A 14,514-nucleotide genomic window follows, 5' to 3' on the forward strand; every position below is an offset into this window, starting at 1 on the left:
CTAAGCTTCTTGGGGCTCAAAACGTGACCAATTTTACACCACAATATAGGTGCCATTCTGGATCCAAAATATTGGTTTCTGATTGAATAGAGTCAAGCTGCTGTTCAGAACAAGAGTTTCAGTCCATGCATTTTGTTCTACAGAAAAATTATATTGGCTACCAGTCTACCAACCCCACATCCCCACCCCACCCCTTCTCAAAACATTTGTCACTAAATCCAAGTCCAACAAAAACGGGAGGTTTGTAGGACAGAAACAAAAAAAAGGGAAGAAATTTAAAAATGTGGGTGATGGTGCCCTCTGGTTGTCTTGGTAAGAATTGTCTACATTGAGCGTTACAACCTTTTATAGAAATGATCTTATAATTCAATTGAACGTTCACATGGTCTATCTGACTGACATTCTTGATCATTCTAACCTTAACACACATAGACATACAAAAAGAATTCTGCATTTATACATTCTTCAAGATCTTCATCGATCCTGAAGGCATCTTGCAGACAATCACACCATCTTTGAACTATTGTTGTGTCAGTCAGCTTTGTGCTCGGGTCTATACTAGGGATCATTTGAAGACTTTAGCACTAAAGAATTAGCCTGAAATTACACAGACCCATTGGGTTCCTCAAGAGCTCTTGGTTGCTTAATTCTACTCGACTACAAACTGTTGTAGAAAGGAGATTATTTACATTTACATTATTTCCTGTCCAGTGTCACCCAAATGAGGATGAGGTTCACTTCTGAGTCTGGTTCCTCTCAAGGTTTCTTCCTCATGTCATCTCAGGGAGTTTTTCCTTGCCAATGTCACCTCCGGGCTTGCTCATAAGGATAAGTGTTAGATTCTGTTTCTATACTTCCGTAAAGCTGCCTCGAGACAATGTGAATTGTTAAAAGTGCTATACGATGACAATTTATGATGAATATTTTCATTCATTCATTCATTCATTCATTCATTCTCTACCGCTTATCCGAACTACCTCGGGTCACGGGGAGCCTGTGCCTATCTCAGGCGTCATCAGGCATCAAGGCAGGATACACCCTGGATGGAGTGCCAACCCATCGCAGGGCACACACACTCTCATTCACTCACGCAATCACACACTACGGACAATATTCCAGAGATGCCAATCAATCCACCATGCATGTCTTTGGACTGGAGGAGGAAACCGGAGTACCTGGAGGAAACCCCCGAGGCACGGGGAGAACATGCAAACTCCACACACACAAGGTGGAGGCGGGAATCAAACCCCAAACCCTGCAGGTGTGATCGAACGTGCTAACCACTAAGCCACCGTGCCCCCTGATGAATATTTGTTTTTTGAATTTTTATATAGATTTATTTTGGTCATTTTTTATTAAGCAGATCTTTACTTCTGACTGTCTGGTGAATAATAAAATCTAATATTAACCATTCTAGCAGAAACTGTCTAAAAATCTGCTGCTCACATTGGATGTCACGTAGCAGCAGTAGAGTTTTACTTGCAAAAAAAATAGTGTCATCTCATGATAAACTAGATTTGTAAAGTTTGTCACGACAAACTTTGATGTTGGCTTTGACAAAGCAAGTATTTGCAAAGGCCGGTGTTTTTTGGAGGCGAGTGGACATAAGGATCAGTGTTACGTTTGGAGGCAAGTGGACAGAAAGCTAGGGTGCCAAAACATTTGGAGTGGAGACGAGCATGTAACGTCATCCGAATCCCATGTGACGTCATCCGAATACTCATATTTTCACGTGACATCACGTGACGTCATCAGAATACCCATGAGGAAGTTCCCCTCATTGTTGTGAGTATTTTGATATGTCACATGTCCATGTTGTAAAAAGTTTTTTGATTTTGCATATTTTGGGGGCGGGGCTGCGGAACAACCGAAAGGCCAGTCAGTACACCAATTTAAAACTTTGTTCAGAGTATCACCCTAAAGGAGCTGGCCTAGTTTGGTGTAGATAGTTTGAAAGCTTGCCGAGTTATAAACCTCCAAAGTTTATAATGGGAGTCTATGGGGGAAAAGGCCATTTAGAGACCCGGTACCGGAAGTACCGGTACTCAGATCGCTTAGAAAAGTAATAGCAACAAACTTCAGACCAGGGTCTACAACATATCCAAATTTGGTGCATGTGGCTCGAAAGCCCTAGGAGGAGTTACTCTTGATAAATTTTTGTCTAAGCTTAAATAGGAAAACAGAATGGCTTCTACAAAGCCAACATAATGATGTGGATAAGTTATAATAAGATAAATTGTGCATTCATTATGTCCTGTGTAATCATAAATGCCTATGGACAATATATGGGTGTTGTTCAAATGATGTTTTAGTAGTTAACATTATTAATAATACTGAACTTGCTATTTTAGCCAGTGCATCATCTTAAATTGTTGCTCAGGTGATGCACACTTTAGTTTACGGTGTCGTATGTTCTGACCTCTCTACTGCGCATGCTCGGGCTCAAATATCCAAAATATGGCGACACTCATTTCAACCAAAAAGGACTTCAAAGACCGGAAGTAAATTGCACTATGATGTCCAGTCAACTATAACGTCTCTGATGTTGATGAAAAAGCTTCACGTCTGCACAAAGGGAGTAAAATGAGCCATGATATAAACTCTTATACTGTATACACAGTCGTTAGTAACAACCTTTTGTAGAAACTACAATTCCCGACGTCACCTATAAACCGGAAGCGACTCTTTTTGCGGCACTTAGCAGGTTGTAGCTGACTTTGTTTACATCTTAGCTTTCGTGGATACTAAACCTAGAAGGTAAATAATAATATACTATGAGAAGAAATCGACTATTGAAATATACATCAAGCTCTATTTGTTTCCATTCGCCAATTAATCAGCTAGTTTTCTTGCTAAGAGGCTTTAACGACCATGTAAACAAATGTCCCATCTTGCGGAAGTGCAGCTTTGATTGCTGGATGTGAAGCACTTTGCAAGTGCTTGTTTAGCTCATAGTATTTATGCTTGTGCAGCTTGTCAATGTGTCGGAGAGATGCTGTGTGTTGTGCAACATGCGTCCCACTGAGTCCTGTGTAAAAGATGGGCGACAAAACAAAACCAGTGCTGGGACGTTAGCACAGTGTCCCAAAGCTCCTGAATCCTGCAGCAAGAGCAAGAAATACAAGAAAGGACGGTAAGTACACGATCTTATTATTATTATTATTATTATTATTATTATTATTATTATTATTATTGCTGTTCCTTTTGTACAAACTTAATATCTAATTATCAAAAGAGCAAACATGACGCGATTAGTGTTGGGAGTCGGTTCAAGAGTAAGTCGATTCGTTGATTACTGAAATCTACTGATTCGGTTTTTACTTCGATTCAGTTCTATTCAAATATATTTTGTATAGCGCTTTTTACAACGGACGTTGTCTCAAAGCAGAACAGAAACATACAACAAAAGGTTAATATAAAGATTAATATAATACAAAATATAATCAAGATTAATATTAGATATATTTAATGTGTTTGTATTTATCCCCAATGAGCAAGTCTGAGGTGACTCAGGTGACTGTGGGGAGGAAAAACTCCCTTAAATAGTAAAGGAAGAAACCTTGAGAGGAACCAGACTCAAAGGGGAACCTCATCCTCATATGGGTGACACCGGAGGGTGTGATTATAAATATACAGTCTGACAAATGTTGTATTGATGCAAAAGACCACATGGAGTTCACATCTCCTCTTTAGTATAGCAGAGTTTAACTTGAGCTGGTAGATCTCTAGATGCCTCGGGATCCTCACAGAGTCGGCCTCATCTCAGTGGAGGTCCAAAATCTTCATGGCACGGAAGACAATCGGAGCAGGTACGATTTCTGAATGCCTCGGGATGGATAGAAAGAGAGAAGCAGTGGAGAGAAAATAATTTTTTCTCGATAAATAAATTCTGACTCAATTTCGACAGAAAGTCGGAAATATTAGGTGCTTTCACTGTAGTTATCTGTCAAATAACTCATTCAATCCCACATTACACTGAGAACATCATGTGGACTCCAGAATCGACTCTAAACTTTCCCGTATCTAAAGAGCTGTATAATCAAGCACTACCAAAATCGCTTGCATTTGGACATTAATAAACTACCCCACCACTGCTCAGGTACATTACATTAATATTGATATATTTACATTAACATTGATATATACATTAATAATACTGGTCCAGTATTTTATATCCTGCACTAATGTACAGTTCATTTCTTTCAGTTGTAATATATGTAACATTTATAATTGTATATTTGCACTGGCCACTTTTAACATCCTACATTAGTTTACAATTCATGTCTCTATTCCTGTTTACATCCAGTTGCTTGTTTTTTGTAAATCTTTACTTATATTTATTACACTTATTATTATACTTATTATTATTATTATTATTATTCTTAGATATATGCAGTTACATAATTAAATATATATTATATAAACAAAGTTGGGGGCACGGTGGCTTAGTGGTTAGCACGTTCGCCTCACACCTCCATGGTCGGGGTTTGATTCCCACCTCCGCCTTGTGTGTGTGGAGTTTGCATGTTCTCCCCGTGCCTCGGGGGTTTCCTCCGGGTACTCCGGTTTCCTCCCCCGGTCCAAAGACATGCATGGTAGGTTGATTGGCATCTCTGGAAAATTGTCCGTAGTGTGTGATTGCGTGAGTGAATGAGAGTGTGTGTGTGCCCTGCGATGGGTTGGTGCTCCGTCCAGGGTGTATCCTGCCTTGATGCCCGATGACGCCTGAGATGGGCACAGGCTCCCCGTAGTGTCCGAGGTAGTTCGATAAGCGGTAGAAGATGAATGAATGAATGAATAAACAAAGTTTATTTATATATTTTTATATATATATATATATATATATATATATATATATATATATATATATATATATATATATTGTGAAATATATCGTCGCTGTCAGGCGGAAACCTCGTATATCCAAATTTGTTGAATTTCATATTTTTTCACATATCGATGCTATTGGTCAGTCCCCACTTGGGTCTGTTATTAACAGTTATTAACCAATCTAAAGTCTTGAAAATAGCTTGAGCGTAAATCTCATAACTCCATTGGACACTTCAACTGTCCACCTCTTCCTCACTCCGCGGGAGAGCTTCGCGGTATATTTCTCCTCAAGAAGAGTCGCAACGAATCAACATGTCTTCTGAGGTAAATATCTTAAACACTGGGCTCAAAGAAAAAAAAATCTTGACCCCCACTAGTTCTGGTGCTCGTCTGAGGACAGAAATTTAGCGCAAGACAATCCACTGCAACGGCTGTTGCGGCTTTTTTTAATTTCCTGAAAAGTAACGGTTTTGGAGATACGAGGATTCCGTCTGACAGTGACGATATGTTTCTTATATTTATGCTTCTTCTCTACTATTATTATGCACCAACACACCAAGCATGTAAACCCTACAGTACCTGGCAATTTCCTGCACTGTCTTGTTTGTCTTGTCCTGCACTGTTTGCACCAGGTTGCACAGTTGCACTTTATGTGGCTAAGACTACTTACTAAGTCCTTATAGCCCTGTCTTTGTTTTATGTAGCACCATGATCCTGGAGAAACATTGTCTCATTTCACTATGTACTGCAACAGCTATATACAGTATGGTTGAAATGACAATAAAAGCTTCTTGACTTGACTTGACTTGAATAAACCTTTTGATAAAATTTTGATAAAGGTTCTGATAACAGTAAAGTCAGCAAACACTTCCGAAGTATTAGAAAGGCAAGCACAATTCTTTTTTTTCCTATATGCCATAGACATTTGGGTCCGAGATTAAAAGAAGAATATATAACTTAAGGATTTCAGCTTTCTTTTCCTGACACGTACGTCTGCTCTATTAAAAGAACTTTACACCTTTGGTGGCAGACTCCCCAGTTTTTAGGTGAGCAAAAGCATTTGAAAATATTGTATGTTAAAGTAAATAATTTACTTTAATGTAAATAAATGTAATTATTCAAACCAACAGTAGATATTCAATTCTATTAACTGTTTAAAAATCAATCTAACAGGAAACTTCTGTCAGACAATCATATTTTTGATCACTTGAAAATATGGGCAGGTTCAAACAAAAAGTGTCATTTTCCAAGTTATAGCTAGATGTAAAAAATCTGCAAATAAAAGGTGTTTGTCTTTCCCTCTCAAACCTACATGTCTTCAGTGGACAGCAAAAACAAAAGAGTTGGTCTTGATGGACGTATCATCGTTGCTTTTCTCATATTCTCTATATCTGAGAAGAAGAAATATTGTTATCAGTATTCTATATGATTGATTAATGAAAATGTGTCATTTCTTATTCTCCAGATCATCTGTCAAGAAGCCCAGTCAAACTGTTCCCGCTGCTGCCAGTGAAAAGGATCCATGTCCATCTAAACATGAAAAAAACAGAGAGATGCCTTCAAGTATAAAAACAGCTCCTGAGAACGAAGTCAAGTGGTCAAAAGGAGTTAGTCATCTGTGCCAGCGCTATCCAGAGGAGATGTCAGCCACAGACATAGATAACAGGTGCTGCGCTTATCAACAGATCTAGCTATTTAACGGCATGATATAAACCAGAATGTACACAATTTTACATTGTCAACAGTGTTGTTAAAGTTTTGACCTCTTTCACAGTGAGGAGGATCTGTACAGGGCAGCAGAGGAAATAGAACAGGAAAGACAGGAGAAGCATACAGAACAACAGCTGTCAAAAGCAGGTAATAATAATATTTTATCCCAGATTACATGCTAGTAACCTTGTGAACGCAGATGAAAGCTGTCTTTCACTTAACGCTGTGGAAAATGTGGTTCAGTGTAGTTTTAGGGCATTTTTGTATTAAGTTTTGAGAGATCATATATATTTATTTTCTAGCTTCCGTGCCTAATTCTGAGGACCAGATCAGTGTGTCAGCTCCGGAAGGTCTGCTCTCCTACAGTCAGAGAGAGTGGAAAGGAAACACCAACAAAAGTCACCTTATCAGAAAGGTAAAATAAAGTATGCCATGTGATGATTACCCATAATTACTTATAAGGGAGGTGTCGCCACCACCCCATGGCTTTTCTTATTTAGTTTGCATTGCTTTCCTTATTCATGACCTTATTTTGTCCTACCTTTTTCTCCCAAATTACATTTAATTACAGTAATTTTTTCTAGCCACCCACCCACCAACCCATCCATCCAACCCCATCCATCCATCCATCCAACTAACTAACTAACTAACTAAACCAAAATAGTAGGTCTAATTACATTAAATAATTTTTTTTTTTTTTTTTTTTTTTTTTTTTTTTTTTCTGTTATATTTGCTTTTTTCAAATTTTCATGTTTTCATTTCTGCTAAACATCCTTTGTAGTACCTTCAAGGATCCTTAGAGGTTACTCATATGAGCACTGCTCTACACTACTCTTCTGAGTGCTGGACATGTATCTGCATTAGCCAGGATTTGCCCTCATGCTAACTCCACATGCTGTTTTCTTTAGGGATATGAAGCAGTAGCCCAAAGGTTTGAGAGCCTGTGCAGAGTACGAGGTGATAACTACTGCGCTCTGCGAGCGACCCTCTTTCAGCTCTTCAATCAATCGAACAAACTCAGTAACTGGCTGCATGATTCTGAAAATGTTCAGGTTTGTTTTTAGTTTTCTGCAAAAAACCACACGCACATATACTTTACAGATGTCATACATTTACTTTTTACAAAAGACTTAGTGTAGTTTTCTGTCCACCCTTTATATATATATATGAACATATCTGTAATAATTACATTAAGGTTGTCCTAATCTAAGTAACTACAGGTGCCAGAATTTTCTATTTATAGTTTTATTACATAGACTACTACTAATAATAGAATTATTAGAAGACTTGTACAAAGACAAAATGACATACAGACATAATATACTGGCTATGGTCTAATTGACAATGAAGGTGCCTAGTTGTCTGTTTTGTGTTCAACACAGCTGCAGTGTGTGCAAGATTTGGTGGAAGAATGGATGTTTCCTTTTGAGAGCAGAGATAAAGGAGGAGCAGTGGAACAGTTGGAACAATGTCTGACTCTCCTGAAAGTTAGGGTAACACTAATACATTCTGTTTGATCCTATTTCACACCATATAGTTAATGCCTCTATCTAACAGCTGTTGTTTTATGTGGCAAAGGGAGGTTACATGCTACAATATGCAGTACTAAAGGCAGGAAAGTCACCAGAGAAACAATAAAAGTCATAGATTCATTGTGGGATTCGGAAATTTATTTTACTCAACCTTACAGAAGTTTTGAGTAGTTTTGAAGCTCTGAGTCACAGGGCATGTACTGATTGTAAGTATTATTATGTGAGTGAGATTATAAGACTCTTAGATTTGCTGCAAAATTAATGATAAGCCTGAAAGTGACTGAAGTGCATGAATGACCCATAACCCTTTTAAAAGACTAGAGAGATGCCAACCAGTATGCACTGTATGTCGATCACAGTAAACGTCTCCCTATAATTCAAACACTGTGCAAAAGTATCAGGAATTGTTTGGATTGTAGCATCTCAATGCATGCAATAAAGATTTACTGTATTATGTTTTACCTTGTACAGATTTTCTCTAATTCATGTGGCCTCACATTTAATGCTTTTTAAAACGACTGTGATATTTATTATGATATTGCTACTAATAAAACACTATAATGACTAAAGTATTAAGGGTAGACGTGGACTGTGTCTGACTTACCTGAGGACCCGACTGACTGATCTTTCTCCTTTCATTTTTCCACAGTGGCAGGAGGCAGTAGACTGTAAGAGTTCTGCAGAGCGGGAACGTGTTTGCCAGCAACTGTTTGTGGGGGGCCGTGAAGAATATGAGCTGCTGGAGGCCCTGAAGTTTTTGATGCTGAAGACAGTCATTCAGCTACACTCTGACTTGCAAAAGGGCTCCAGTGTACCTGAGTTCTGCTGGCTACTTTTTGCCCGTGACACTTCCAAATGTCCCAGGAGCTTCCTCACTAATCATCTCAGACATGTGGGCTTCAGTGGTGGTCTGGAACAGGTGAGAACTTGAATGAAGCTTCATGACTTTCTGAGCAGCAGTAAGCAACACTGATTGCCTGACTTACACAAGCCCAGAAACTAGAGTGATTTATATTCTGATAATACAGAAATGAATCAATGCAGTTAACAGATTAAAAAAAAATAGTGGAAACTAGGGGAAGTGGTAGCTCAGTGGTTAAGCTGTTTGACTACTGAAGGTTGGTCAGGTTGTGAGCTGCCATTTGCTGGGCACTTGACCAAGGCCCTAAACTCTCAGCCGCTCAGTTGTATGAATGAGATAAATGGAAGTCGCTCTGAATAATGGTCATCTGCCAAAAGCTGCAAATGTAAACGTACTGAGCTAATATTGGAAAAAAACAATAACAGGTGAACAAATATAAAAATACTATTAACATGCCAGCAAGGCTTGGTGTATGTTAGCATTGTTCTCTCTGTGCCTTGATGGTAGTTTAGAAAAGTCTTAATGGATTTGTTTGAAAGTGTCTTAAGGTGAATGGTCTGAAAACAAAATATACAGTAGATCACATGATTAATAATCATCACCGTCACTCCATGGAAATAGCAAAGTCAGATTATCAAGTGTGTATCACGTAGTTTATGCTGCAACATGTTAACTAACTCATATGCTGATAGAGTGTCTGTGCACGCTAAAGTGAGTGTATACCGAGGTCCCATTATGCCATTCTAGATATTTGCAGATCAGACACAATGAAGGATATGAGTCACTAAAAACCTTTTCTGTTTGCTGCAGGTGGAGATGTTTCTGCTCGGCTACTCCCTACAGCATACGCTTCAGGCCTTTCGGCTCTACAAGACAGACACTGAAGAGTTCATTACCTACTATCCAGATGACCACGAGACAGAGTGGCCTTGCCTCAGCCTGGTCACAGAAGACGATCGACACTATAATGTGCCTGTGCCTAAACAGTCCAAACTAGAATTGACAAAACATGACAAGGCAGTGAGGCCCAAATGGAACAAGCCTTCATGTGGAACAGGAAAAACTACATTTCTGTAGAGAAAATCTGAACCATCCAATTGTTTTAAGGCTTCATTGTTCCGGGTGATTTTCGGCTACAGATCTCCCCATTTTTGTTATAGAATGCAGCAAAGGCTGAGGATTTTTTTTCCTTCTAATAAATAATAGATGAGCTAATCAACATGTGAATGTGGATGCCACTGAAATCAGAAGGTTAATCACAAGGTGTTGCGATACCAACTTAATCACAAGGTGTTGCGATACCAACAATCAGTACTAGATGGTGCAACGTGACTTAGTGCTAGTGTATGTCATCGTGATAACGGCAGACGACACGGAACGACCGCAAATCTGGAAGTATTTCACGATTAATAATAGCAGTCAAATCAAAGTAGACTCCTATCAGTGCTCGGTGGAAATATCATGATAAGAAACCTCCTCTTCCTACAAGTAACCTGTTCACATATTTTAAAGATAAAACTCAGCACAAGAAGCACACAACAGCAAATATCGTAGACTAGCTGAAAAAAGTATCCACAGTATGTCGTTCTTGACAGTCAGCCGCTATTGCTTATTGGCAACGAGGCATCCTGACGTAATGAAGCCGAAAACGTTGTACATTTTCCACACAGTCGTATATAGCACTTTTCCGAAGTGGAAAAAAAAAAACACCTGCTCTTCTCTAAAGCAAAGGTAACTAATGTAGCAATCTAATGCACTTCATTTAAAAGCAGTTAGCGAACACTGATTAAAAATGAGCCTAGTAGCCTGTATGCATGCTGGCAAAACCTTTTAGACAGAAATCAAAACAGATTAATACTAGAAGCCAATTCATACCAGACTTCATTCAACTGAGTTTGTTTTATTATTTTGTTTGTGTTTTTCACCAACTTTCAAACTGGAATTACTCCTTTCTTGATTAAAGAGTAAACAGATCATGTCCTTCATGCAGGAGAGTAAATTTACCTATTCCTAACTGATAACTGAATGCTGGAATTGCCTAAACAAACTCAAATCAAAATGCACTGTTTGTCCTGTCAGTAGCTCATATAAGAAGTACAAAGTTGGGGGGTAAAAAAAAGCACTGCACAATGTTCAAAATACCCACAGAGGTAAAAAGTGGAGGGTGCGTATATACAAGGTTTTACAGTAACCACCACACAAGTGGTAGCTTATCACCTCTTATCCACCCTGTACCTTTCTGTTTTTTTATATTTATTCAAATGCAATAAATCAAGCTACCAGCCTGTTTATTAGACATTGTTTGCACAGGTTTTAGCAAAGCTATAATGAAATAACATTGTTGCACAAATCAGGGATTATTGTATTAGAAAATATTTTTGGAAGAGATTGGATTAAAATTAGAAATGGAAATTTGAAGTATTCCGATGTTTCCTCATCAGGCCGATGTCTGCCTTTGCTTGTATAATTTATAAAAATGAAATGGGTACGCTGTCATTCTCAGAATGTCATGTATTTATTTATTTTTTTATGCATTTTTGAGTTTTATTTTAATATAATTATATAGTTTCCATCTGTTTGAATACATCGTCTTAGTAAATATATCATTCTGCAAAAAAATGGAGATTTATTTCCGATGTAATGTTTTTTTTTGTGCGTTTGTGAAAATAGCATGTTTCTCTCAGGCAAAGACAATAAAAAGAGTGAACTGGTGAATTCACTACATGTGAAGTGTTGAAAGTATGTTTAGGGCTTAAAGGTGTGTTAGACATTTACTTAATAATTTAAGATGGAGTGTTTAACAGTTGGAAATGAAGATAAATCTAGATGCAGAATTACAGTTAGTTGGACAGGTATGTAAACACAATCTGTATAAAGCTTTGAGTTGTTTTTTCTTTTTACACAATGAAATAAGTTCACTGACTAGATTTTTGTTTTGTTTTGTTGCATAGATGAATAGGATATTGAAGGACATGCTTGACCATTGTCAAAAATCAGCATGAGTAGAAATTTGTGTTTATAGTGTTAACTTCAAGCAGTTGGTGCCATGAGTGTCTGAAATTGATACGATGTTTTGCTAATGCTAACTCTACTCGAAGCATCATCGGTCCTTTGTATACACTGCAAGCGTAATGGAGTAGGCTTGCATTTGCCAACCCCAAACAATACAATAAGAATGTCTATCTCTATTTTCCCCCAATTTAATTCTGATAAGGTGTCAAAGACTCCCATCCAAAAGTTGTATAATGTTGAACAGAGCCAGAATATTGAGTATAAGAGGTCTGAGGAGACTGTTGACACCAATCACACACTGGGGAAACATCTCCATGAATCTTAGACACTTTAGTATATTATATACAATATACTATTTTAAATTGGATAAGAACATGTCTTGCACAAAGAGAGGAGCTATGTATGCACTTCAAAACCTCTGACCAAGTTGCAATAGGATAAATAACTTTTGCAGAGCAACATATCAATGAATTATATATATATATATAGAGAGAGAGAGAGAGAGAGAGAGACAGAGACAGAGAGAGAGAAAGAGGTGTGAAAAAGTGTTTGCCCCTTTCTGATTTTTTTTTTTTTTTTTTTTTTTTTTGCACAACATGCAGTTTTTAAATGAAGGTTTTTATTATTAAGGGAAAACAAAATCCAAACCCACATGGCCCTGTGTGAAAAAGTGATTGTCTCCTAAACCTAATAACTGGTTGGGCCAACCTTAGCAGAAAGAACTGCAATCAAGCATTTGAGAACTTGCAATGTGTCTGTTACAGCGCTGTGGAGGAATTTTGGTCCACTCATCTTTGTAGAATTGTTGTAATTCAGCCACATTGGAGGGTTTTTAAGGTCACGCCACAGCATCTCAATAGGATTCAGGTCAGGACTTTGACTAGGCCACTCCAAAGTCTTCATTTTGTTTTTCTTCAACCATTCAGAGGTGGATTTGCTGGTGTGTTTTGGATCATTGTCCTGCTACAGAACCCAAGTTTGCTTCAGCTTGAGGTCACGAACAAGCTGCACATTTCCTTCAGGATTTTTTGATAGACAGCAGAATTCATTGTTCTGTTTATCACAGCAAGTCTTCCTGAAGCAGCAAAACAGCCCCAGACCATCACACAACCACCACCATATTTTACTGTTGGTATGATGTTCTTTTTCTGAAATGCAGTGTTACTTTTATGCCAGATGTAAGGAGACACACACCTTCCAAAAAGTTTAACTTTTGTCTTATCAGTCCACTGAGTATTTTCCCAAAAGTCTTGAGAATCATACAGATGGTTCCTGGCAAATCTGTGATGAGCCTTTATGTTCTTTTTGCTCAGCAGCAGTTTTTGTCTTGGAACTCTGCCATGCAGGCCATTTTTGGCCATTTAGGCCGTTTCTTTCTTATGGTGGAGTCATAAACACCGACACCTAAACTGAGGCAAGTGAGGCCTGCAGTTCTTTGGATATTGTTGTGGGGTCTTTTGTGACATCTTGGATGAGTCGTCGCTGTGCTCTTGGGGTAAATTTTATCAGCTGACCACTCCTGGAAAGGTTTACCACTGTTCCATGTTTTCGCCATTTGTGGATAATGGCTCTCATTGTGGTTCGCTGGAGTCCCAAAGCTTTAGAAATGGCTTTATAACCTTTTCTAGACTGATAGATCTCAATTACTTACTATCTCATTTGTTGCTGAATTTCTTTGGATCTCGGCATGATGTGCTTTTGAGGATCTTTTAGTCTACTTCACTTTGTCAGTCAGGTCTTATTTAAGTGATTTCTTGATTGCGAACAAAATCAAGGGGGCCAAAACTTTTTCACACCACTGTATATATGTATTATGATCCAGTCCAAGTGACACATGAATAGAAAAATCTCATAATTAGTTGTCAGAAATAATAAATGCATCTCTTAAGCTACACGGGGTCGCATGGAACCCTGGACAAAGTGCCAACCCATTTCTAGTTACAATGTCACACACACACACACACACACACACACACACACACACACTAATTATATATCACACTGATTAATTATATATTGTTCAATTATGTTCAATTATACTGTCAATAGACTTTATATTGTTCTGTTTTTAAAATATAAATACGCATTCATGATACACATGAATATATTTGTGTTCAATGATACAATACATGTGAATTTTAAATGGTTAACTTCTCTTAGATTTTTTTTTTGGTAACACAACATTAAAAATAAAACATATACAACATAAAAAGTCCCACTTTACTTTTGGTTTAATGTTAAATGTTAAATTCCTGGTCAGGGGACATCTGTTGGCAGCTGCTGTAAGGTAAAAGACAACAGGAATAAAAGACAACAGGAATCTAAATATACTTAGCTTTAAACTGATAAAGGTACAGCATAGTTAGTAGTAATTTAAGGTACTTCAAGCTTCATTATTCCCCTCGGTTCCCACTGACAGACAGCAGTATTTAGGCAACAGCGCAGTGTTTATATAACAGCGCATCGGTGAATTATGTGTGTGTGTGTGTGTGTGTGTGTGTGTGTGTGTGTGTGTGTGTGTGTGTGTGTGTGTGTGTGTGTGTGTGTGAAAAAAGCTGGGTCGTTTTC

The 14,514-nt window shown here is 38.0% G+C and overlaps 1 protein-coding gene across 3 annotated transcripts; it reads left to right on the plus strand.

The window, feature by feature from the left end:
• Window positions 1–2,495: 2,495 nt before the first annotated feature.
• Window positions 2,496–11,653, plus strand: otulinb (OTU deubiquitinase with linear linkage specificity b). 3 transcript variants are annotated; one of them, XM_060873989.1, is made up of 9 exons: window positions 2,496–2,757; window positions 2,973–3,133; window positions 6,296–6,496; window positions 6,605–6,687; window positions 6,843–6,955; window positions 7,449–7,592; window positions 7,923–8,033; window positions 8,722–8,991; window positions 9,745–11,653. In XM_060873989.1, the coding sequence occupies exons 2-9, from the start codon at window positions 3,012–3,014 to the stop codon at window positions 10,009–10,011; spliced, it is 1,311 nt and encodes a 436-aa protein (XP_060729972.1). In that variant the 5' UTR covers window positions 2,496–2,757; window positions 2,973–3,011; the 3' UTR covers window positions 10,012–11,653. The 3 variants fall into 3 exon arrangements, with proteins under 3 accessions (XP_060729972.1, XP_060729971.1, XP_060729970.1); XM_060873988.1 differs by lacking the exon at window positions 2,496–2,757 and having other exon boundaries at window positions 2,766–3,133; window positions 7,923–8,027; XM_060873987.1 differs by lacking the exon at window positions 2,496–2,757 and having other exon boundaries at window positions 2,768–3,133.
• The last annotated feature ends 2,861 nt before the right edge of the window (window positions 11,654–14,514 follow it).

This window comes from Tachysurus vachellii, chromosome 7 (genome assembly GCF_030014155.1).
Source record: "Tachysurus vachellii isolate PV-2020 chromosome 7, HZAU_Pvac_v1, whole genome shotgun sequence".
Taxonomy (NCBI): Eukaryota; Metazoa; Chordata; class Actinopteri; order Siluriformes; family Bagridae; genus Tachysurus; species Tachysurus vachellii.

Coding starts and splice junctions, on each gene's coding strand:
- otulinb (XM_060873987.1), top strand. CDS start 2,961: ATGCTTGTGCAGCTTGTCAATGTGTCGGAGAGATGCTGTGTGTTGTGC. Junction 3,134..6,295: donor AAGAAATACAAGAAAGGACG/GTAAGTACACGA, acceptor CTTATTCTCCAG/ATCATCTGTCAAGAAGCCCA. Junction 6,956..7,448: donor AAAGTCACCTTATCAGAAAG/GTAAAATAAAGT, acceptor TGTTTTCTTTAG/GGATATGAAGCAGTAGCCCA.